Consider the following 23,362-nt stretch of genomic DNA (forward strand, 5'->3'; position numbering starts at 1 on the left):
GTGGTCCAAGGATCCACAGGACAACCAGTGAACCAGCGACAGGGTCATGGGTGTCGAAGGCTCACTGATTGGCATGGGACACAAAGGCTAGCCCATATGGTCCAATCCCACAGAAGAGCTACTGAAGGAGAAACTGCTGAAATGACACCTTTCTGTTTTAGATGGAGAGCTCCAAATACCAATCTGTGGTGGGTTTCCCAAAAGCCTCAACACTAAGAGCATCTTAACAAGGAGGGAGAGTGTTCATTGTGCTGCTTACACTACCATTTAACGATGATCTTTGTGCTAGGATGCTTTTGGGAAACTTGGCACTGTTCTGGTACAAAACCTGCATCCAGTCTCTTATCCAGATGATAATGAAGAAAAAAAATCACCTCCCAGCAAACGACGGAACAAAGAAAAGGTTCGTTTTTGTTTTGTGTGGTTTTTTTTTTTTGCCATCCATATCCTTTATTTGCTGTTATTAAATGCCTTGAAGCAAATTATTTTATTTTTGTGGAATGAAAACTAATTCCACCAAAAAACAAACAAAACAAAACAAAACCCCATGCATGTAGTCAAGAATAAAGTTGATTTGCTTCTCTACTATGATGTTATGGGAAAATAATCAATGTTAGGACAGTAACAGTAGCTCCGCTTCATCATACCACCCTTGCGGAGGTTATTTTCCTGTAACAGCACAACACAGTGTGTTCTTTCTCTTAAATCATAGTAATTTATCAGTGATTGCTTTTTTATTTATTAAAAAATAAAACACCTTATGTTTTATCCTTTTATAGTTACACATCAGTTCCTGTTCTCATGTAACACACACATGGCCACATGTGTCGTAATCGACAATCATGTTCGATGTCATGATAACTAAAAAAGTAGCTTAAAAATACTCTGCTCAGAGAACTTCTCTGTGTTCTGAGACAATTGCATTTTGCTGGTGTTCTGGTTCCTTTGTTCCCTCTTTCTAGCGCAGAAGTCAACGTAACTCTTTACAGACACACTGCTACCTCTGGAAATGGAATTGCGCAACACAAGTCTTGTGTCATAGTGGTTAGCGCTGTCGCCTCACAGCAAGAAGGTCCTGGGTTCGAGCCCCGGGGCCGGCGAGGGCCTTTCTGTGTGGAGTTTGCGTGCTCTCCCCGTGTCCGCGTGGGTTTCCTCCGGGTGCTCCGGTTTCCCCCACAGTCCAAAGACATGCAGGTTAGGTTAACTGGTGACTCTAAATTGACCGTAGGTGTGAATGTGAGTGTGAATGGTTGTCTGTGTCTCTGTGTCAGCCCTGTGATGACCTGGCGACTTGTCCAGGGTGTACCCCGCCTTTCGCCCGTAGTCAGCTGGGATAGGCTCCAGCTTGCCTGCGACCCTGTAGAACAGGATAAAGCGGCTACAGATAATGAGATGAGATGAGAAGTCTTGTGTCACTTCCTTCCATGAAGATATTGGAATGTCAAGAACAGAAAGATCTTGTTTTAGTACATCTTTGGACACCCAACTGGATGAGGAGAGTCAGCAATTTCATCACGGAGTAGCCTATATTCTTTGGAAGTCTTGTATCTTCTCATCTGCAAACATGACCAGTGCACCAGAGTCTTTGAGCTTGGAGCAGTGTATACATATCTGACATTCCAGTAAGTTCTATACTGTTTGTACTCAGGACTTTGCCTTCCCATGATTCCCCTAGTACTGATCTCAAACACAGCGACAGTACAACAGAATTCTGAGCATACATGAAGTGTAGATAGATACACATCTTTAGTTCTGTACTCAGAACATTGTTGCTCCAAAATCTTTCACGCAGCTTGCTAAAAGTTCTGGACACCTTTCCAGTGTGACAACCATCCAGTGACTTGTTCCGAGTTACTCTGGAGCCCAAATATGAGTAATTTATCCACGACTCCTGGAGCATGGTCATTGATGTTTATCCCTGGTGGTCCAGAAGTTTCTTGGGAAGTTCCTTTGCAGGATAAGTACAAGACTGTTGGAGATCAGCTTCTGTATAGACAATCATCCATATTAACAAGTTCTCAGTAACTATAAACAAGGGTTTATGTGTGTGATTTGTCTCCATCCGCTGGCCGTTATTCAGTATTACAACTACAGCTTCTTTATTCTTTCCAGATTTCTGTTCTACTGCCACTAGACGAGACTAGACCGATCCGATCCCTTTGGGAGGGTTCCCTCAGGGAAATTAAGATTCCAGCAACATCATTACAGATAAACAGAGAAAAGAAAGAGAGAAAACTTCTAGATAAATTAAAATAAAATTGAGTATTTACATGTCCAAATATAAAAGAATAAGATATGGGGAAGAGAGGAAGGGGAGAGGGGGGGAGAAGTGGGGTTAGGGTAAGTGTGTGTGTGTGTGTGTGGGGGGGGGGGGGGGGGGCAGGAGAGATATTGCACTTTATATTGTACATTATATTGCACATTGTCCGGTATTGCTTATTGTTAGGCTAGGCTACTGCTCCTTCCCATCCTCTGTCGTCCTGTTACCCCTCCTCCCCCCCAGAGAGGAGTTGTACAGTCTGTTGGCGTGAGGGACAAAGGAGTTTTTGAGTCTGTTCGTCCTGCACTTGGGAAGGAGCATTCTGTCACTGAACAGGCTCCTCTGGTTGCTGATGACGGTGTGCAGAGGGTGACTGGCATCATCCATGATGTTCAATAGTTTGTCCATAGACCTCCTCTCTGCCACCGTCACCAGAGAGTCCAGCTTCATGCCGACCACAGAGCCGGCCCACCTGATCAGTTTGTCCAGCCTGGATGCGTCCTTCTTGGATGTGCTGCCCCCCCAGCACACCACGGTGTAAAACAGGACACTGGCGACCACGGACTGTTAGAACAGCCACAGGAGTTTCCTGCAGATGTTAAAGGACCGCAGCCTCCTAACGAAGCATAGCCTGCTCTGTCCCTTCCTGTATAAGTGTCTGGTGTTGCAAGTCCAGTCCAGCTTGCTGTCCAGCCACAGCCCGAGGTACTTGTAGGAATCCACAGCCTCCACCTCGACTCCCTCGATCAGAACTGGTCGTGACCTTGGTCTGGACCTCCCAAAGTCAATGACCAGCTCCTTGGTCTTCGAGGTGTTGAGCTGCAGATGGTTCTTGTTGCACCACACAGCAAAGTCCCTCACCAGGCTCCTATACTCCTCCTCTCTGTCGTCACTGATACACCCAACGATGGCTGTGCCATCGGCAAACTTCTGAATGTGACACAGCTCCGAGTTGTAGCAGAAGTCCGCGGTGTACAGGGTGAAGAGAAGAGGGGCCAGCACCGTGCCCTGGCGTGCTCCAGTGCTGCTAATCACAGTGTCAGACGTGATGTCCTTCAGCCTGACATACTGCGGCCTGTCAGTGAGGTAGCTGGAGATCCAGGTGACCAGGCAGGGGTCCACTCGCATCCTGTTCAGTTTGTCCTGAAGCAATAGGGGCTGGATGGTGTTGAAGGCACTTGAGAAATCCAAGAAGAGGATCCTCACTGTGCCATTTCCCTTATCCAGATGCAAGTGGGCTCGGTGTAGCAGGTAGAGGATGGCGTCTTCCACACCAACACCTGCCTGGTACGCAGACTGCAGACAGTCCTGGGCATGTTGTACCTGGGGTCTGAGAAGGCTGAGGAAGAGCCGCTCCAACGTCTTCATCAGATGTGAAGTGAGTGCCACCGGTCGGAAGTCGTTCAGCTTGCTGGGCCAATTCTTTTTGGGAACTGGAACGATACATTATGTCTTCCAGAGGGTGGGCACTCTCCCCAGCTGCAGGCTGAGGTTGAAGATGCGTTGGAGTGGTTCACCCAGTTCAGCAGCACAGGTAGTCGTGGACACACCTTGTCCGGGCCTGCTGCTTTCCTGGAGTGGAGCTTCCTCAGCTGACCTCTGACCTGGTCTGCAGTAATGCATAGAGGAGTCTGTGTTGAGGTGGGGGAGGAGGGGGCTGCTGTGATGACTGGGTGGAGGTGTGTTGAGGGAAGAAGGAGAGATGGCTGCAGTGAGGGGGGGGACGTGGGCTGGTTGAACCGATTGAAGAAGTCATTCAACTCGTTTGCCCTCTCCACTGTCCCCTCAACGACTCTGGTCTTTGTATTGTGGCCTGTGATGGTTTTCACACCTTCCCAGACCTCCCTCATGCTGTTCTCCTTCTGCTCCACCTTTCTCCTGTAGCTGTCCTTAGCTTCCCTCATGCAGCGTTTTACCTCCTGCTGTGCTGCTTTCATTGCCTCCCTATCCCTGCTCATGAAGGCGGCCTTCTTCCTGTTGAGGACAGCTTTGACTTCCTGTGTTACCCATGGCTTGTTATTAGGGTAACACTGTACAGTCTTAGCGGGGGAGACCACGTCTACACAGAAGTTAAGGTAATCTGTCAGACAGTGTGTCAGCCTCTCTATGTCCTCACAGTGTGGGCTAAACAGCACATCCCAGTCCGTGATGTCATAGCAGTCTCTGAGGGCATCTTCCATTTCAGGGGACCACCTCCTGATGGAGCTAGTTGTTGCAGGCTGCCTTTGAACCGGGGGGGTGTACTTTGGCTGTAGAAGAACCAGGTTGTGGTCAGACTTCCCTAGTGGGGGGAGGGGTGTGACTCTGTATGCATGATGGGAGGGGTGTGAGACTGTATGCACGATGGGAGGGGTGTGACTCTGTATGCATGATGGGAGGGGTGTGAGACTGTATGCATGATGGGAGGGGTGTGAGACTGTATGCATGATGGCGTCTTCTCAACACTTTCCAACATCAGCTTTTCCTCTGTTGCCATGGAGAAGCAGCGGCAGACTGGACGTTGATGCTGGACAAGTCCTACTGATTACTTGTAAAAATAAAACTGAAAAGAAATGATGTGATAATAAAGAAAACAAATAATAACGACTGTGTTCTGTCTGCTCTGGTCCTTCTATTTTATCATGTTGCCATTTTTTTGTTTTCTTTTCTGAATTTTATCCTCATTTGTTCTTTTTACCCATTTCTTTCTCTTTTGGCAAATTTTTATTGATTTGGTTTGATACTAAAGAATCCATTAAAGTCTCATCTCATTATCTCTAGCCGCTTTATCCTTCTACAGGGTCGCAGGCGAGCTGGATCCTATTCCAGCTGACTACGGGTGAAAGGCGGGGTTCACCCTGGACAAGTCGCCAGGTCATCACAGGGCTGACACATAGACACAGACAACCATTCACACTCACATTCACACCTACACTCAATTTAGAGTCACCAGTTAACCTAACCTGCATGTCTTTGGACTGTGGGGGAAACCGGAGCACCCGGAGGAAACCCACGCGGACACGGGGAGAACATGCAAACTCCGCACAGAAGGGCCCTCGCCGGCCCCGGGGCTCGAACCCAGGACCTTCTTGCTGTGAGGCGACAGCGCTAACCACTACACCACCGTGCTGCCCCATTAAAGTCATAATAACAAATAAATAAAGAGAAAGAAAGAAAAAGTGGAGCTTATTTGCTGATTGAAAAGTGATTAAAAGTCTGTGGTTAATTAGAGTAAGAAATTAATTTGCCGTCATTTTGTCTAATTTTGTTCAGTTTTTGTTGTCTGCTGTAAACAAATTCAGAGTCAATAATTAGTTTTTAAATTTTGTTTATTTATTTCTCAGAATCTTCCCAGTGTAAAATACTTCACTGCAGAGAATATAAAGGGTTAAATCCATCAGTTCCATCCACACATCATACTTCATATAGGATCTGTAATATCTATAATCTAACATCAAGAGTTTTCAGATCGTTTGTGAGTAAAAATGTAAAGAATTGTGGTGAAGATTGAGGAAGCAGCACCGTGTTGTGGTTTCATCACTTCATCTCGGCTCCTCCATGTTTTTCAGGGTGATGAGGTGGGTTCTGAGCTCGGTTCTGAGCTCAGGCCTAATCGTCCGCTCCGCAGAGCCCCAGCAGGGTTTTCTGATAATCTCCTGAGGTTTCAGACTGGAACACACAGGTTTATACAGCTTTTACACAACACACACTATCACAGAAATAATACATCAGACAAACAGCAGGAGACTTTACACTCCATAAACACCTTCAATCAGCCTCAGTACTTCAGGGATTTATGTTCCGTTTAAAAAAAATCAGATCTTTTCTCCTCTCAATCACTGGATTCATTCTTAAGTGCAAATGAAAAGATTTGCTCCTGTAAGAGAAACCGTGTGGAAGCTTCACGCTGCTGAATCTGATTCACACTGGAGGATGAAAAGATCACTGCGGCTCTGGAGAGGAATCGTTTGGGTACGAGTCATTTCTTTTTCATGAATCAACTGCTTTTAATGAACGGTTCGATCCGGTTCATCTGAATCTGTGTGTGAAGTTTTACAGAGTTACAGGATTAAAAATTCTATAATTAACAATCTAATAACTGAAGCTGGATTTCATCGTCACTATCAGAGTCAAATACAGTAAGCTGATTCATCCAGGTGGAATCAGACAGATCAAATCAGACACTCGATTCACTGAATCAGACCCATTCGACTCTTAAAAATTTCCTTTAATTTCTTTCCTTTTCCCTTTCTGGTCCTTTTCGTTTTCTTCCTTTCCAAACTTCCTTACGTTTCCCGTTCTTGCCCTATCATTCATTCTTTCTTTCCATCAATCTTTCTTTCTTGCCCTTTTCATTAATTAATTCATTCATTCCATCTTTCTTTCTTTCTTTCTTTCTTTCTTTCTTTCTTTCTTTCTTTCCCTTTTCATTCATTCACTCATTCATTCCATCTTTCTCTTTCTTTCTTTGTTTCTTTCTTGCCCTATCATTCTTTCTTTCTTTCCATCAATCTTTCTTTCTTGCCCTTTTCATTAATTAATTAATTCATTTCATCTTTCTTGATCTTTCTTTCTTTCTTCCTTTCTTGCCCTTTCATTAATTCTTTCTTTCTTCCTTGCCCTTCCATTCATTCATTTTTCTTTCCATCTTTCTTTCTTGCCCTTTTCTTTCTTTCTTTCTTTCTTTCTTTCTTTCTTTCTTGCCCTTTTCATTCATTTCTTTCCATCTTTCGTTCTTGCCCTTTTCATTCACCCATTTCATTCATTCATCTTTCTTTCTTTCTTTCTTTCTTTCTTTCTTTCTTTCTTTCTTTCTTTCCATCAGTCTTTCTTTCTTGCCCTTTTCATTAATTCATTCATTCCATCTTTCTTGCCCTTTCATTCATTCATTCATTCATTCATTCACTTTTTTCTTTCCTTCCATCTGTCCTTTCTTTCTTCCTTTTTTCCCCTTTTCATTTCATTAATTTATTCATTCATCTTCTTTCTTTCTTTCTTTCTTTCTTTCTTTCTTTCTTTCCATTCTTACTTTTTCCTTTCTTGCCCTTTTCATTCATTTTCTTTCTTTTTTATTTTTCCTCTTAACTCCTTTCTGTTCTCTCCTTTCATTCAGCTGTTTGTGTCGTTATTGTTTTCTCTTCCCCTGCAGTATGGAACTCGTATAAAATAACTCTTTAAAACTGTATTTATAAAACCGTCACTGTGTTCACGGTCCGACATGAGACAGATAATCTGTGAAAAGGGGGTGGAGCTCTTCTGACTCCACCCAGTGCTCTGAATGCCACGTGCATGAATCCACCGCGACCGAATCACAACAACCAATCAGAGGCAGGAGGAGGAGTGTCTGACAGTGTCCATTACTGCTCGTGCACACGCTCCGGGCAGCCCCTCCCCCCGCTGCCAAGTTCGCCATGTTCCGGTTTGACAGGTCAGTAATTACCTCGCTTCTAATTAAAAAAAAATAATTAACCACAAATCTCAGCTGTACTGGTTACAGTAACACCGTAACACAGATCTGACGCTACAGCGACACTGCAGTCGGGCTAACGTTAGCTTGTTTCTGACGCTAAGGCTTCTGGTTTGAGTTGTTGTTGAGTTGCTGTAAGAGTGTGTGTGTGTGTGTGTGTGTGTGTGTGAAGTGCCCAGGTTTGGTTGTTTGTCCTGATATTGATGGGTCTGTACAGATAAATCATCTCACGAGCGCTTTACTGCGTATTTAACTCCATCTAAGGACAGGCCCTGTTATCAGACAACCTCAGTCATGGTGCTTGCTGTCCTCTACATGCAGGCCAGCCTACTCTGAAGGGAGGGGCTTTGGAGGCGGGGCTGAAGCACAGTGGAGGGGGAGGGACCTGGAAGAGGCACTCTTAAATTTTCAATCTGAGTCCACTCTCTTCTCAGTAGATCATAAACTGTAATGTGAAACTATAGATATTTTGTCAAAGTAGTTTTATTTTAAATTCTTTCGACCGATCCGTTCTGTTTCTGTATGGTTTTTCTGCTGTAATGGACCAGAACCGGTCAGAATCGGCCACAAAGGAAAGAAAATATCAGGAGTATTCTACTCTAAACTTCCATGTGACATGTAAATGAAGAAAAGGTTTGAGGTGGACTCCAGAGGGATCATTAACCATGAATTTGCAGAGGTTTTGCTGTACAGGGAATGAACAGAGTAACAGCCATGTGACTTCAAAATGGATGAACTGGATTCTGGGAAGGGTGAGTCGCCCCTTAAATCAAAATTCAGACAAAGTAGGAAGTCATGGCAGAGAATTACACACACAGTGTTTGTGTGAGTGTTTGTGTAAACTCTTTGCTCTAATGTACCTCGATATCGGAGTACAAGGAGCGACCGTACAGTTTCTCATACTCGAGCTTGATGTCCTTCAAATCGATCTCAGAGCGGCTCACCATGATCCGAGTCAGCGTGGCCTCATCGGTGCCGAAACCCTGAAAAATAACCAAAACAAATTAACCAGGGGACGTCAAGTCTCAACTCGCCGTATAGATACACTACTGGCTTTGTATGAGAGTGTGAGCTGGACAGATTGGCATGTCTCTTTGAGCTGGACAGATGGGCGTGTCTCTTTGAGCTGGACAGATGGGCGTGTCTCTTTGAGCTGGACAGATGGGCGTGTCTCTTTGAGCTGGACAGACGGGCGTGTCTCTTTGAGCTGGACAGACGGGCGTGTCCCTCTGAGCTGGACAGACGGGTGTGTCCTCTGAGCTGGACAGACGGGCGTGTCTCTAAGGTTTACTTATCTTTCTACTTCATTCACTTTATTTCTCACTATTTTGTTCTTTCTTTTTTGCTTTAATTTTCTGTTGGTCTTTTGCCTTTTCCTCTGAATCTCTTTCTTTGCTTTTTTCACATTCTGTTAGAAATTTTCTTCACTTATTATTTTGAAGTGTGTGAGTCTCTCTCCCTCTCTGGTTCTGACCAGATTATTTTTTCTCACTTTCTTAGTACTTTTGTAAATATATATAATTTTTATTTTTTATTCTTTTTTCTTAATTTATTTTTCTTTCTCTATATCTGCTGTGTGATCTGTTTATGTTCTTTACCGTCATACTCTCATGGAGAAGCTCTGCCATGTAAGCTGCAGCATTCGTCACACATTTCACTGCAAGGACACACACATTCACATTCAAAACAATTATCAGTAAAAACACTTGTTTCATGAAATTAATGTTTAAAAAAATATTCATGTAAGATCGACACGAAACGCAACGTTTACAAAAAGATAAAACCATGTCGTACCTATGGCCAGTAAAACCTCCTCTGTACTTCCAGACATCTCGCTTTTGATGCTCTGATGCAGGGTTTTTGTGCTCAGGTTCTGATATTCCACCAGGGCTTTAAATCACACACACACACACACACACACACACACACACACACACACTTCAGATTTCTGTACAAGTTCTGTTCCAGGACAGAATTAGATTTGTGTCTCCAGTCTGACTCTCACTTTGTCGGAGCTGAGGAACGCTCCTGTGACAGAGGATATCGATGAACTTGTCCTCGTCTGTCCCCCATTTCTTCTCTCCGGCCTCGTACAGGGCCTGTGCAGGGAAGCCTCAGGGTCAGTGTGGAAGACGGACACACGCAGGTTTATGATATGATGCAAGACAATACACGTGGTTTAATATTGCACAAATTATTCAGTTCATTCAGAAAAAAGGGTGTTGGCATTGAGAAGTGGGAGGCCACACTTCCTTCATTAGGATTGACAGGCACTGAGGCCACACCTCTTTCATTAGGACAAATAAACATACAGTAGGGTTTTCATTCCCTTCATTAGGAATAATAAGCCCAGAGGCCACGCCTCCTTCATTAGAAATAATAAGCCAAGAGGCCACGCCTCCTTCATTAGAAATAAGCCCAGAGGCCATGCGTCCTTCATTAGAAATAATAACCATAGAAAGTGCACCTCCGTCATTCATGATAAGCACAGATGCTACACCTCCTTCATTAGGAAAATTATGCACAGAGGCTAAGCCTCCTTCATTAGGAATAATAAGCATAGAGGTCACACCCCCTTCATTAGGAATAATAAGCATAGAGACCATGCCTCCTTCATTAGGAATAATAAGCACAGAAACCACACCTCCTCATTAGGTCAAATAGATGCAGAGGCCACACCTCTTTTGTTAGGAATGAGCACAGAAGTCATGCCTCCTATATCCTGAACTATTAGAATGGGAGGGGTGGGACTTTAGCTCACTTTTAGTTGTTTAATATGTTTTTCTGTAGCATTCATCACATTAAATATTTAAATTAAATTAATTATGGTGTAAAAGCTCTGCCTCCCTGCACTCCTGCCCAGTTTAACCCTTTTTTAAAGAAGTCTTTATTTATCACACATACACGCAAGCACAGATTTAAGCACACTGTGAAATTCCTCTGCATTTAACCCATCTGAAGCAGGTAGCACGTGCATGCACACACACAAGTGAGCAATCACACACACCATCATCATCATCATCAGCGGTCACTCGAAACAAGTATGACTGTCCTCTCAGTAGGGTTTTCTACTTGTGGATCTTCAGGTGGCTATAGAGACCAATCCTTGATCCACATATTTTGGTGCAGTGTGGGCACGGGAAAGTGGAGGTGGTGGGTACTGCTGGAGCCTTTTCCATGTGATCCCTTCGGCGCTGCCGCATTGCTTGTGTGGCACGGTGGAGTTCGTTTTCATGGTGTGCTGCACCCTCATGCACTGCTTTCCTCCAGCTATGTCTGTCCATAGCCAAATCCTCCCAGTTACTAGATGTTATGTTGAACTTCTTTAGATTGGTCTTGATGTTGTCTTTGTAGCGTTTCTTTGGGCCACCAGGGGCACGCTGACCTGCTTCTAGCTGGGAGTACAGGATCTGCTTTGGGAGATGGGTGTCTGGCATGCGGATGACGTGGCCTGTCCAGCGGAGTTGGTGCTTCATTATGATATCAGCATCCTGGAGGAGGCAAATATACCCAGTATGATAGTTGTGATACTGGGTATATTTGCCTCCTCCAGGATGCTGATGTTGGTGCGTTTGTCCTGCCAGTTGATCTTCAGGATTTTTCGCAGGGACCTTTGATGGAATTGTTCTAGAGCTTTTAGGTGTCTGCTGTATGTGGTCCATATTTCTGCTCCGTACAACAGCGAGGGAAGAACTACAGCTTTGTAAACCAGGATTTTAGTTTGGGGTCTCAGGTCTCTGTCATCAAAGACTCTTTTTCTGAGTTTGGCGTAAACTCCACTGGCACAGCTCAGGCGGTGATTGACCTCAGAGTCTATGTCAGCTTTGGAGGAGAGCAGACTGCCAAGGTAGGGGAAGTGGTCCACACTCTCCAGTGTAGCATCCTGTACTTTGATGGTAGGCTGGGTTAAGGGCTGGTTGGGTGATGGTTAGAACAGGACCTGTGTCTTCTTGATGTTTAATGCCAAACCCAGGGCTGTGTATGCCTTGGCAAAGGCATTCAGGATGCTCTGGAGTTCATCTGGGGAGTGTGATACAATGGCATTATCATCTGCATACTGAAGTTCCATGATGGTGGTGTTCCTGATTTTACTTTAGGCTTTGAATCTGTTTAGATTGAACAGCCTGCCATCTGTTCTATAGAGGATTGGGATCCCTTGTGGCAGTTCTTGGCCAATGAGATGGAGTATGTCAGCAATGAAAATGGCAAACAGGGTAGGTGCAATGATGCAGCCCTGTTTTACTCCTGTCTCCACAGGGAAAGGCTCAGATTCAGAGCCACCATTGCTAAGCACTGTAGCTGACATGCCATCATGAAGGAGCCTCAGTATGCAGATGTATTTGTCATGGCATCCATACTTTGATAGTAAGCTCCATAGAGCCTGGCGGTCAACAGAGTCAAAAGCCTTTGTCAGATCTATGAAGGCCATGTACAGGGGCAGCCCTTGTTCGCAGCACTTTTCTTGTAGCTGGTGGGCAGTGAAGATCACGTCTGTTGTTCCTCTGGATGGGCGGAAACCACATTGAGATTCTGGGAGTAATTCCTCAGACAGTGGAAGTAGGCGGTTGGCAAGTATGCGGGCGAGGACTTTGTCAGTTGTTGATAGAAGTGAGATGCCCCTGTAGTTTCCACATTCAGCTTTGTCCCCTTTCTTGAAAATGGTGACAATCTGGGCATCACGGAGCTCTGAGGGTAGCTCCTCTCTCTCCCAGACCTTGAGAAGCAGCTGGTGGATGTGGTGCCAGAGCTTTGGTCCCCCTTCCTTTAAGATTTCTGAGGAGATCCCAACAGGACCAGCGGCCTTGTTGTTCTTTAGGCTCCTAATGGATTTGACAACCTCAGTTACGGTGAGAGGAACACCCAGGTCTTCTCTGATGGGCATTTGGGGGATCTGGCTCAAGATGTCTGGTGCAGCTGAGCTGTCCCGGTTCAAGAGCTCTTGGAAATGCTCTTTCCAGCGTGTGTTGATGGCTGAGTTGTCTTTTAAAAGTGTCTTCCCATCCTTTGAGCGCAGGGGATTTAAGCCGTGGTGGCTGGGGCCATAAACAGCTCTCATAGCACTGAAAAATCCTCTTGTATCTCCAGAGTCTGCAAGTCTTTGGAGTTCCAGAGCCTTTTCAGTCCACCAGGTGTTTTTTAGTTCCCTCACCCGACTCTGAACTTCAGCCTTAGCCCTAGAGTGAGCTATCCTTTTGACCTCACTTGTTGTGTCATTTTGCCAGGCCTGGAAGGTTTTTCGTTTTTTGGAGATAAGATCTTCTATCTCTGTGTCATGCTCATCGAACCAGTCTTGGTGTTTTCTAGACTTATAGCCAAGGGTGGATTCACAGGAGTCAAGGATGGTGGATTTGAGAAGGCCCCAGTGCTCTTCGATGTTGTCGGGGTACTCTTGCTGAAGGCTTTTCCCAAGGTAGTCCTGAAGTTGCTGTTGGATGGCAGTATCATTCAGGTTGTCAAGGTTCAGCCTTCGTTTGATCTGCTTCTTTTGAACCCACCTTGTTTTTCTAAGTTTGATGGACATTGTGGAACGGATAAGGCGGTGGTCAGTCCAGCAGCTGTCCGAGTTGATCATGGCCCTGTGATGTTCACGTCACTGCGATCCCTGGCTCTTACAATGACATAGTCAATGAGATGCCATTGCTTAGAGCGGGGGTGTCTCCAAGATGCTTTGAGCTTGTTTTTCTGCCGAAACAGAGTGTTGATGACTACGAGGTTGTGCTGAGCGCATGTACTTAGAAGCAGCACTCCATTAGAGTTTATGTTCCCCATGCCCTCCTTTCCTATTGTGCCTTTCCAAAGATGTTGATTCCGGCCAACCCTGGCATTGAAGTCCCTGAGGAAGATGATCTTGTCCACCCTGGAGATTTTAGACAGGATTTGGTCTAGGCAGGCATAGAAGGTCTCTTTTTCTTCCACATCAGAGTCTTGGGTAAGAGCATAAGCACTCATTATAGTCGCTGTTTGGTTGTTGGTCAAGGCCAGGCGGATGGTCATGAGGCGCTCACTGATCCCCACAGGAAGCTCAGAGAGGTGCCTGATGAGCTGGTTCTTAATGGCAAAACCAACCCCATGGATCCTAGGCTCATCAGCATGTTTTCCTTTCCAGAAGAAAGTGTAACCTCCCTTCTCCTCCTTCAGTTGCCCTTCGTCTGCCCGCCGGGTTTCCAAAAGGGCTGCTATGTCAATCTGACATCTTCGTAGTTCTCTAGCGATGATGGCAGTCTGTCTCACAGGTCTATCACTGGAGGTGTAGTCCATCAGTGTGCGCACATTCCAGGCTCCAAAGTTTATTTGCTTGTGTTTCTGACCGTAGTATGGTGTTCCCTCTGGACGCGGTAATCCAGTCGGGTGGTGTAAGGCAAGCTATTTTTAGGGCACCTTTTCTAGCCCCTTCCCCATGAGGGGTGAGCAGAGTGGATCCTAAATAGGGCTGCTCAGTCGTGGGTGCAGCTGCCAAGGGGCTCCTTTGCCTTGGTCCAGGAGCCCGGCAACTGTATCTGGCACCCACTGCCTGATGTGCCAGCTCATGACTAGGGGCTTCCAGATTACACAATCCTGCCCCCGTCACCATTTGCTGATCGCCATAGGACTTTAATCCTGGATGGTAGGGTGGAATCCCTTTCTGTAGAGGATGCTTGTGCGTGATGCTGTTTAACGTGGGGAGGCTGGTGCACGGACAGCCACCACACGGTCCTTGGCAGATCTGGGGCAAAATCCAGTGGCATGGAAACCAAGATGACTGGGGACCCAGCTCTGCTGCAGCCTTCATCCGCCTTCCCAGCCGTTGTGATGCCCCCCACAGGTCAGCCACCATCATCTGCCTGTTCTACCATTGAAGACTTTTGCTTTTCTGTCGGGGTGTGCTCCCTTAGCCGTGCCTGAAAAGGCTGACCCACACGGCAGTGGGGCTATTTACCCATAACTGGGGCTGTGGCTGGCGAGGTCAGGGCGTATCCACCCTAAGGTGGGCCTGCACACCGCGCCTCTGGGGCCCACTGCTGCTCCGAGATCCCCCACAGTATAGCCTGGGCCTGCAAGGACCCAGTTACCATGTGTGGCCAAGAGGAGGCACTGTAGGAGTCTTGGCGGTGGAGAGGCCATGTACCAGCAAGAGGAGACTTACGCACTCGGCTCCTCTTTTCGCCCTTGAAAGGGGGCTAGCTGGTGGCAGAAGCTGAAAGCAGAAAGTAGCAAGCTGAAACAGCATGTAGCATGCACTAACTACAAGCACTACTACCTCAGTACTACTGCACTGACGCATCACAACACACACCCTGTGCTACACACCCTGTGCTACACACACACAATCTCTCTCTCTCTCACACACACACACACACACACAGAGCAGTGGGCAGCTATACTACAGCGCCCGGGGAGCAGTTGGAGGTTCAGTGCCTTGCTCAAGGGCACTTCAGCCTAATGTGGCTGCCCCATGTGAACCTCATCTCATGTGGGAGGAAACTGGAGCATCAGGAGGAAACCCACGCAGACATGGGGAGAACATGCAAACTCCATACAGAAAGGCCCCCGTCGTCTACTGGGCTTGAACCCAGAACCTTCTTCCTGTGAGATGACCGTGCTAACCACTCCACCACGGTGTTGCCCTGATTTACACCCCTCATCATTTCCTGCTTCCAACACATGAAAAGAGCATTTAAACAAATATCTGCAGTTTCTCTTTCACTTTACCTTCGCATCATCTTTGGCTTGAGCAGCGTCCACGTTTTTATTATCGTCCCTTTTGCCCTGTGAGTTAAACAAAGTGTTCACGTTACACGTTACTCGTTTTCATTCAACTTCATCAGACAGTGATGCAAAACTTCCCAGAATGCACCAACCTCAGCGAGGATGAGCAGAGTTTCCCCCAAATCCCCTGAAACCTCTGACTTCAGATCGTGAATCAGTGCTCTCCCTGTGTCTGGAACACACCGCCATGAACATTACATCAACATTTCAGCGTGTGATAATCACACGATCTAATCAAGAAGAAATCAGACTACAGACCCTGTAAATATGCGTCAGACAGAGCCTTGATCTGTTGGTTAGATCGGGATGCGAGGATCTCGGTCAGAATTTTCTCTGTGGTTCCAACTCCCTGAGATGGCAGAGAGAGAGAGAGAGAGAGAGAGTGAGAGTGCACAAGTGTGTGAAGTCACAGAGACTATCAGGAATACACACACTTTTACTGGTGTGTGTGAAAATGTATGTTTTAATTGATGCCATGATTAAATTAGAGAAAACAGGATTGTAAATATCTCATCTCATTATTTCTAGCCGCTTTATCCTGTTCTACAGGGTCGCAGGCAAGCTGGAGCCTATCCCAGCTGACTACGGGCAAAAGGCGGGGTACACCCTGGACAAGTCGCCAGGTCATCACAGGGCTGACACATAGACACAGACAACCATTCACACTCACATTCACACCTACGCTCAATTTAGAGTCACCAGTTAACCTAACCTGCATGTCTTTGGACTGTGGGGGAAACCGGAGCACCCGGAGGAAACCCACGCGGACACGGGGAGAACATGCAAACTCCGCACAGAAAGGCCCTCGCCGGCCACGGGGCTCGAACCTGGACCATCTTGCTGTGAGGTGACAGCGCTAACCACTACACCACCGTGCCGCCCCGGATCGTAAATATATCTGACTGTATTTGATTACTGTTAAAAACCACAGAACAAGACAATACAGAGAATATAAAAATGTAAAGGTCTTACATTAATTGCCTTTTTCACTTCCTGCATGTCGAAATGCGCCGGCGGGGTGACAAGAGCCACTATGATGTTCTCAAATTGTCCCCAAGTTTCTCCCTCCAGATCGTCCGCAAGAGACTACAAATCAACATCACAGAAAAGCTGAATCACTGGAAATGACAGTCCTGGATGAACATTGTTAAAGTACTGAAAGATGGGATGGTGTGATGGAGCGGAGTTACTGTTACCATGCTGAAGTTAATGATTTTTCTATAACACAATGTTCCTGAGTGTTTTATTCCTCTTGTACCACAGCAACCCATCACCAGTTACTTTTACAAAAGGGATAAAAGTTTGTACCTTTCCAGTTGCGTCCTCGTACGCTTTACAGATCTGCTGACGCTGAGCGCAGCTTCTCTGAGTCAGAATGTCGATCAGCGTCTGCTCTTTGACACCTTACACACACACACACACACAAAATCTTTGAGACAATATCGGTGGTTCTTCACCTATATTTACTCAGGAAGTGACTGCAAACATCATAATAATGGAGGATTTCTGAAGCATTCCTCTCACCGATTCCCTTCATGGCCTTCCTTAAAGCAGCAGCATCTTCATCTGCATTAAAACTCGATTTATCCTTAACGGTTCCTTGACTCTGAGACACAGAACAGAACAACAAGCAGCACATTAAAGGTGCTATATGTAAGAACAGGTAAGAATTTTAGTTCAAAACATTCAAAAAGTAAACAAAATTATCAGCAGGACGTGAAGAAATCACAGTTTTGACATTATGTGAAAAGACATCTGTGTATTGTTTTGCCGAGATACAAAGATGTGTTTAGTGTTTATTTACTTTTTATTATTGGCTCTTTTTGCACATACAGAGCCATCATACATTCAGGATGATAGTCCTGGGTGTGACTTTAAACTGCAACCGGTGGTGAGTCTCAGGTCCGGGAGGACTTGATTATTGGGGAAAGTGGAGTTACTCCTTAATCACCATTGCTCCCAGGTCTGCTCTGACCTGGAGTGGTAGCACCTGCCTGGGTTCCAGCTATGGGTTTAATAGTACATCGCCAATAAGGTGCTGGCAGCAGGGCGCTTTTCGTTGCAGTGCGGCAGATGAACCCAACTGGGTCAATGGCACACCACCAGATGACGTGGAAGAGCCACTCAAATGGCCAATGGATGGCATCACTCAGCAAGTCAATTATCACTGTGGGGCAACTTACATACCCGTCAGGTCTGTGGCACTTGTGTGCACCACTTGGCATCAGGTCTGGAGGTCCAGAGAGACAACACGATGGGGGCACAACGCTGTTTGTCTTACCTTACTGTGGCAAGGCGCTTCATTAGGAGAGGAGAATAGTATACGAGAGCTCATGAAACCAGACATTCCATAGTAGCTCAACCAGGCCATTCATGCCACCGCTGCGGACGACTCTGTCGCTCTGGTGTGGGCCTCGCAGCCCATCTGCGTTTCTGTGCATCCTAATGAAGCAGTCATCATTGCTAGCAATGGACAGCTGACAACATTCAGTATGACCGACAAACACTTTTTGAGTCACGACCGTTAGCCAGTTTGGACTTTAAACTGACTTTTGATATCACAGACGCTGCACTCCCTTGGGTCTTTTGTTTACTCCCGTGTCACCTGAGGAAAACAAAGAGCGGGAAGCGTGCTGGAGTTTTGTGCCACTCATGACAGAGAAACAACAAGCCTCCTCTGCCCAGCATTCTGCTCGCTAATGTTCAGTCATTGGACAACAAACTGGATGAGCTGCACGCATGGATTAATCACCAAAGGGACATCAGAAACTGCTGTGTTTTGGTGTTTACAGAGAGATGGTTGGAGCCCTGTGTGCCCAACTGTGTCATCACGTCGGACGGCTTCACTGTTTACCAGCAAAACAGAACAAAGGGCTCAGGCAAGTCAAGGGGACAGGGAGGGGGTATGTGCTTTATGGTTAACTATTCATGGGTCATGGATGTTTCCATCTTAGCAATGCACTGGTCCAGTCTCTGGAGCTGCTGACCATTAAATTTAGATCCTTTTACCTCCCTAGAGAGTTCAGCTCCGTGCTCTTCTCAGCTGGTTATATCCCCCACAAGCTGGAAAATCTTCGGCGCTAAATGAACTGTATGGTGTTATTAACGGAATAAAGAACACACCCAGAGGCAGCATTTATTCTGTTGGGAGACTTCAACAAAGTCAACATGAAGAAGGTCCTCCCAAAATACCACCAGCACATTACTTTTCCTACCAGAGGTTATCAGACACTGGATCAGTGTTACACCCCATTCAAAGACTGTTACAAACCAGCTTTTGGAAAGGCAGACCATTGTTCTGTATTCTTGCTGCCCACATACAGGCAGAAACTCAAACAGGAAAAAACAGTTTCCAAGAACATCTACAAATGGGACAGCAAGGCTGATGCGGGTCTGACAGAACTGCTTTGAGATAACTGAGTGGCAGATGTTTGAGAATGTAGCTGATGTCAACATTGATGAATTTACTGACTCTGTCACAGGCTGTACAAGGAAGTGCAATGACAATGTTGTTCCAAAAGCCACCGTCTGCACATATCCACACCAGACACCCTGGGTTAACAGTGAGATTCACACTAAGCGCAAAGCGTGGACTTCTGCCTTCATCTCAGGTGACCCTGATGCCTACAAAGCAGCCAGATACGACCTCCGGAAGTCCATTAGAAATGCTAAGAGGGACTACAGGGACAAAGTGGAATCCAACTTCCACAGCTCTGACCTCAAACTCATGTGGAGTGGATTACACTGCAAAAAGGACAAGAAAAAGAAGCCTTTATCTGTCACATGTACACTCGAGCACAGTGAAATTCCTCCTCTGCATTTAACCCATCTGAAGCAGTGAACACATGCATGCACACACAAGTGAGCAATGAGCACACACACATACCCAGAGCAGTGGGCAGCTATACTACAGCACCCAGGGAGCAGTTGGGGGTTAGATGTCTTGCTCAAGGGCACTTCAGCCCAACCTTCACCCTAAGGCCACCCCATGTTAATCTAACCATATGTGTTTAGACTGTGGGGGAAACCGGAGCACCCAGAGGAAACCCATGCAGACACAGGGAGAACATACAAACTCCACACAGAAAGGCCCCTGTTGGCTGCTGGCCTCAAACCCAGAACCTTCTTGCTGTGATGCGACAGTGCTAACCACTACACCACTGTGCCGCCCCAAAAACAGAGTTAGTGTCCAGCCTACTGCGTCTCTCCTGAAAGAGCTTGACACCTTCTATACTCATTTCAATATGGCCAACAAAGAACCCACCATATGTCCTCATGTGAGCAGGGAGGCGGCTACGCTGATCCTAGAAACAGCTAATGTGAGATGGTCCTGCAAAAGGATCAACCTTCACAAAGCTCTGGCATTCCAGGTTGTGCTCTCAGGGCTTGCGCCAACCAGCTGGCGGAGGTGTTCACTAAGATCGTCAACCTCTCCCTGAGACAGTCTGTGGTCCCCACCTCCCTCAAGACATCCACTGTCATTCCTGTCCTTAAGAAGTCAGAGGTCACCTGTCTGAATGATTACCACCCCGTTGCGCTGACATCAGCCATCATGAAGTGTTTTGAGCAGCTGGTAAAAACTCACATCTGCTTCTCCCTCCCTGACACCTTAAATACCCTTCAGTTTGCCTACATATCAAACTATGAGAGTTTGACTCCCTACTCACATCTGTATTGCAGTGTGCCTTGCCAGATGGCAGTAGGTACCATTTTTTGATGGTCTTTGATAGAACTCACGATCTCCTGGTCAAGAGGCAGACATGCTAACCACTAGACCAACTCACAGTAAACCCGGTAATGGGTCAACTTAAAAAGCTTTACGTTGGATTCAGTGAGTGATAATTCTAATTATATGACAGCGGTAGTGTTGATATACTGCCCCCTATCTGTTTGGAGTGTGGAGTATGAATTTGACAAGTGGCCAAATTTTACTTATGGCACCTTTAATAACCTGCTTGTGAGTAAAAAATGAAGATGAAGAAAACACAAGGAAGTCCTTACAGAGACGGATGGCGAGTCCAAACAGAGGCTCAAATCCTGAAACACAGAACACACACGAGTGTATAATCTGAATCCTCAAGACTGAATGTGTGACACACTGATGTTTATATCAGTTCATGTTTGTACCCTCACATCCTTGGTTTGTGATGTAAAACATTTTTATATCACTTCAATTTCATATTTTCTACTTTCTCATCATGCGTTTGTCTTTGTGATTCTTTTTAAAATGATCCTGAAGTTAAACATTTACTGCTATGGTGATTGAGCTGAAAAAAAATGGCAGGATGTCCCAGGTAAGCAAACATGAATCTGTGGTTTGGCTTTTCATTAAAAAAATAAATAAATAAAAATAATTCGAAATGCAGATTTTAGTCAACACTTAAATTCAGTGCCATGCCACACATTCCTCAAATGCCATTGGGTTAAATCAGAGGTTCCCACCCCTTCATACAAAACAAACGATGACAAAGAAGTCGAACAAGTTTACGGCAACAAGACATTTAGTGTTCACTTTCACACATATTCCTTCATTATCACAAATAACGAAATGTTTTCAAAATTTTCTTTTAAAAAATACACACAGATTTTAATTGTGTACAGTGTAAATGCTGTGTGCAAAAGTTTTCTCTCTTTCACACACACACACACCTGATCCACTTAACTGTGTATTACATTCATTCCTTTGCTGTAACACACCCACTTTAATGCTGATTAACTGGATCAGGTGTGTGAGCAGAAAAACAGGAATTAAAGGGTGCAGGAAAGTGGGTTCTCCACCACCAAGGTTTGAAACCTGTGTTTTAAATGAATGAATGAATGAATGAATGTAATCTTGAAAGGATCTCAAAGATGGGTTTTTCTTTTCTTTTTTTTTAAACTTATGCAATCCTGAAAACACAAAATGTCTCTTATCTTAAGGGTGTATAAACTTTTGCATTTTAACAATATGACTATAACTAACAGAACCTGTTATTCACTGAACAACAATACCACCAACGTGGGACATTATATTTCTTCAAATACCAGAATCTTGCTTCAGTGATCAGATTTTAAAGAAATCTACAGCCACTAAGAGGCAAAAAGGTTCTTTCTGTCGCATATACTTTAATTTCTCTTCAGTTTTTTGATGGAAAATCAGCTCTTTCTGGATAAGACTGAAGATCCCTGATCTATACTGCTGTGTTAATTCAGAATAATTTTTCAACTCACCCATGGAGAAGCCATTCCAGATGTGAGGCTGGGTTTTACACCTGCAGTGAGAGATTAGACACTCGTTACAGATGGACACATTTTAAATTTCTAACAGGGCAACAATTAAGACTTTCTCAGATTTGGTATGTGCACAAAAACACCAGGTTCTGCTCATTATTCATTTATTAGATCACCTGGAGCTCTCTATAGTGAGAAAAGATTGCACTGGAGCTTCTGTTACACTCCAGAACATGAAAAGTCCATATTATTACCTTATCTCGATGATAATCTCCTGAAACACACGATAGTCTTTTCCAGGTTGATGTTTAGACACCAGGTGAACACCCGACCAAGGCACGAAGTGAATCACCTTCTGAAATGAGCATGCCTTTGTTGTAAATTATTGAGGCTAATATTAGACAAGCAGTCATTATATTTTGTTGTAGAAATTATGTAAATGAATGTTAGTTAAATTTTGATTGATTTGTTTTATTTACGTGAACAGGAAGTGCTTTTATTTTGAAGCCCGATTTAAGGAAATGCTTGTGTGCATTGACGTCTTTTTTTTTAGGAAATGAATCTCCGAAGTAAAAGATGCCGATGTGGGTTGTTTGTATTGCCCATTTATATTTTTCCTCTTTGTAATGCTGCAGCATTGTGTTCAGTAAAAGTTCACAAAGACAATTACGTCGTGTTCATTAATTGAAGCTTCCGTGACACTACATTTTGGTGCCGAAACCCGGGAATATTTTTTTTTCTCACTTTGAGCTTTACTGAAGTGGGAAGCTAATGCTAGCTGGATGCAGAAATGACGGAGCACATGGAAAGGATGAAGAAGAAGCGGGGGACAATCCGCGCCTCAACAACAAAGCTGTTGACTCGCATTGAGGAGGAGGTGAGCAAGGATGTACCCGACTGTGATAAACTCCGTGAAATGCTGTCAGTACTGTCAACAAAGGAGGAAAGTTTAATAGACTTGGACAAAGGCATTGAGGACGAAACGGCCACTGACGAACTGGAGACGGAAGTTGCAAACACTCAGGAGTACCAGGACCGCATTCTCACGTGGAAGGCTCGCGCCACCAGACTGATTCAGAAGGCACGTGACCCAGTGAGTGTGCGGGTGAGCGATGCAAGTATCAATTCAGTCAAATCGCCAGGTACACAGACTGTTAAACTGCCCAAGCTAATCATAGAGAAATACAGTGGAGAAATAAGCCAGTGGCAAGAATTCTGGTCTCAATATGAAACAGCAATTCATAACAATGATGCCCTGTCTAAGAGAGAAAAGTTCATTTACCTGAAGTCCTACTTGACTGGAGCAGCAGCAAGAGCTGCAGCAGGACTTACTATGACTGATGGAAATTATGATGCAGCAGTGGAATTGCTTGAGAGCCGTTTTGGAAGAAAGGATATTGTAATCAGTGCACACATGTCAAAACTGTTGAACCTGGCTCCAGTGAAGAGATCAGCAGATGTAGTAGCTCTCAGACACCTCTATGATGAATGTGAAATACAAATTCGCAGTCTAGAATCATTAGGAGTTCATAGTGACACATATGGCTGTTTGTTATGCCCAGTGCTATTACAACTTATACCTGAAGACATCGCATTGGCTTACACCCGCCAGACAGACTCCAGTGGTGAATGGAAGGTGTTTGAACTCATCCGTTTCCTGTAAAATGAAGTCCAAAGCAGAGAGAGAGCACTACAGCTTA

General features: G+C 45.3%; 1 protein-coding gene across 1 annotated transcript; it reads right to left on the reverse strand.

The window, feature by feature from the left end:
• Nucleotides 1-5,572: 5,572 nt before the first annotated feature.
• On the reverse strand, nt 5,573-22,018 carry LOC132873373 (annexin A3-like). Its single transcript, XM_060908862.1, has 14 exons — nt 21,917-22,018; nt 21,663-21,703; nt 20,454-20,489; nt 16,977-17,058; nt 16,761-16,855; nt 16,425-16,538; nt 15,711-15,801; nt 15,545-15,624; nt 15,396-15,452; nt 9,712-9,805; nt 9,501-9,596; nt 9,305-9,363; nt 8,567-8,689; nt 5,573-5,908 (listed from the first exon to the last, which is right to left on the reverse strand). Exons 2-14 carry the CDS (start codon nt 21,675-21,677, stop codon nt 5,849-5,851), a joined length of 1,002 nt encoding a protein of 333 aa, XP_060764845.1. The 5' UTR covers nt 21,678-21,703; nt 21,917-22,018; the 3' UTR covers nt 5,573-5,848.
• Nucleotides 22,019-23,362: the final 1,344 nt, after the last annotated feature.

This window comes from Neoarius graeffei, chromosome 25 (assembly GCF_027579695.1).
Source record: "Neoarius graeffei isolate fNeoGra1 chromosome 25, fNeoGra1.pri, whole genome shotgun sequence".
NCBI lineage: Eukaryota > Metazoa > Chordata > Actinopteri > Siluriformes > Ariidae > Neoarius > Neoarius graeffei.

Bases quoted from the DNA above. Each gene is read 5' to 3' on its own strand.
- LOC132873373 (XM_060908862.1), bottom strand. The intron at 9,597-9,711 runs GTGAGAGTCAGA...TGTGATTTAAAG, and splicing joins CGTTCCTCAGCTCCGACAAA to CCCTGGTGGAATATCAGAAC. The intron at 8,690-9,304 runs GTAAAGAACATA...GTTATTTTTCAG, and splicing joins TTCTCCATGAGAGTATGACG to GGTTTCGGCACCGATGAGGC.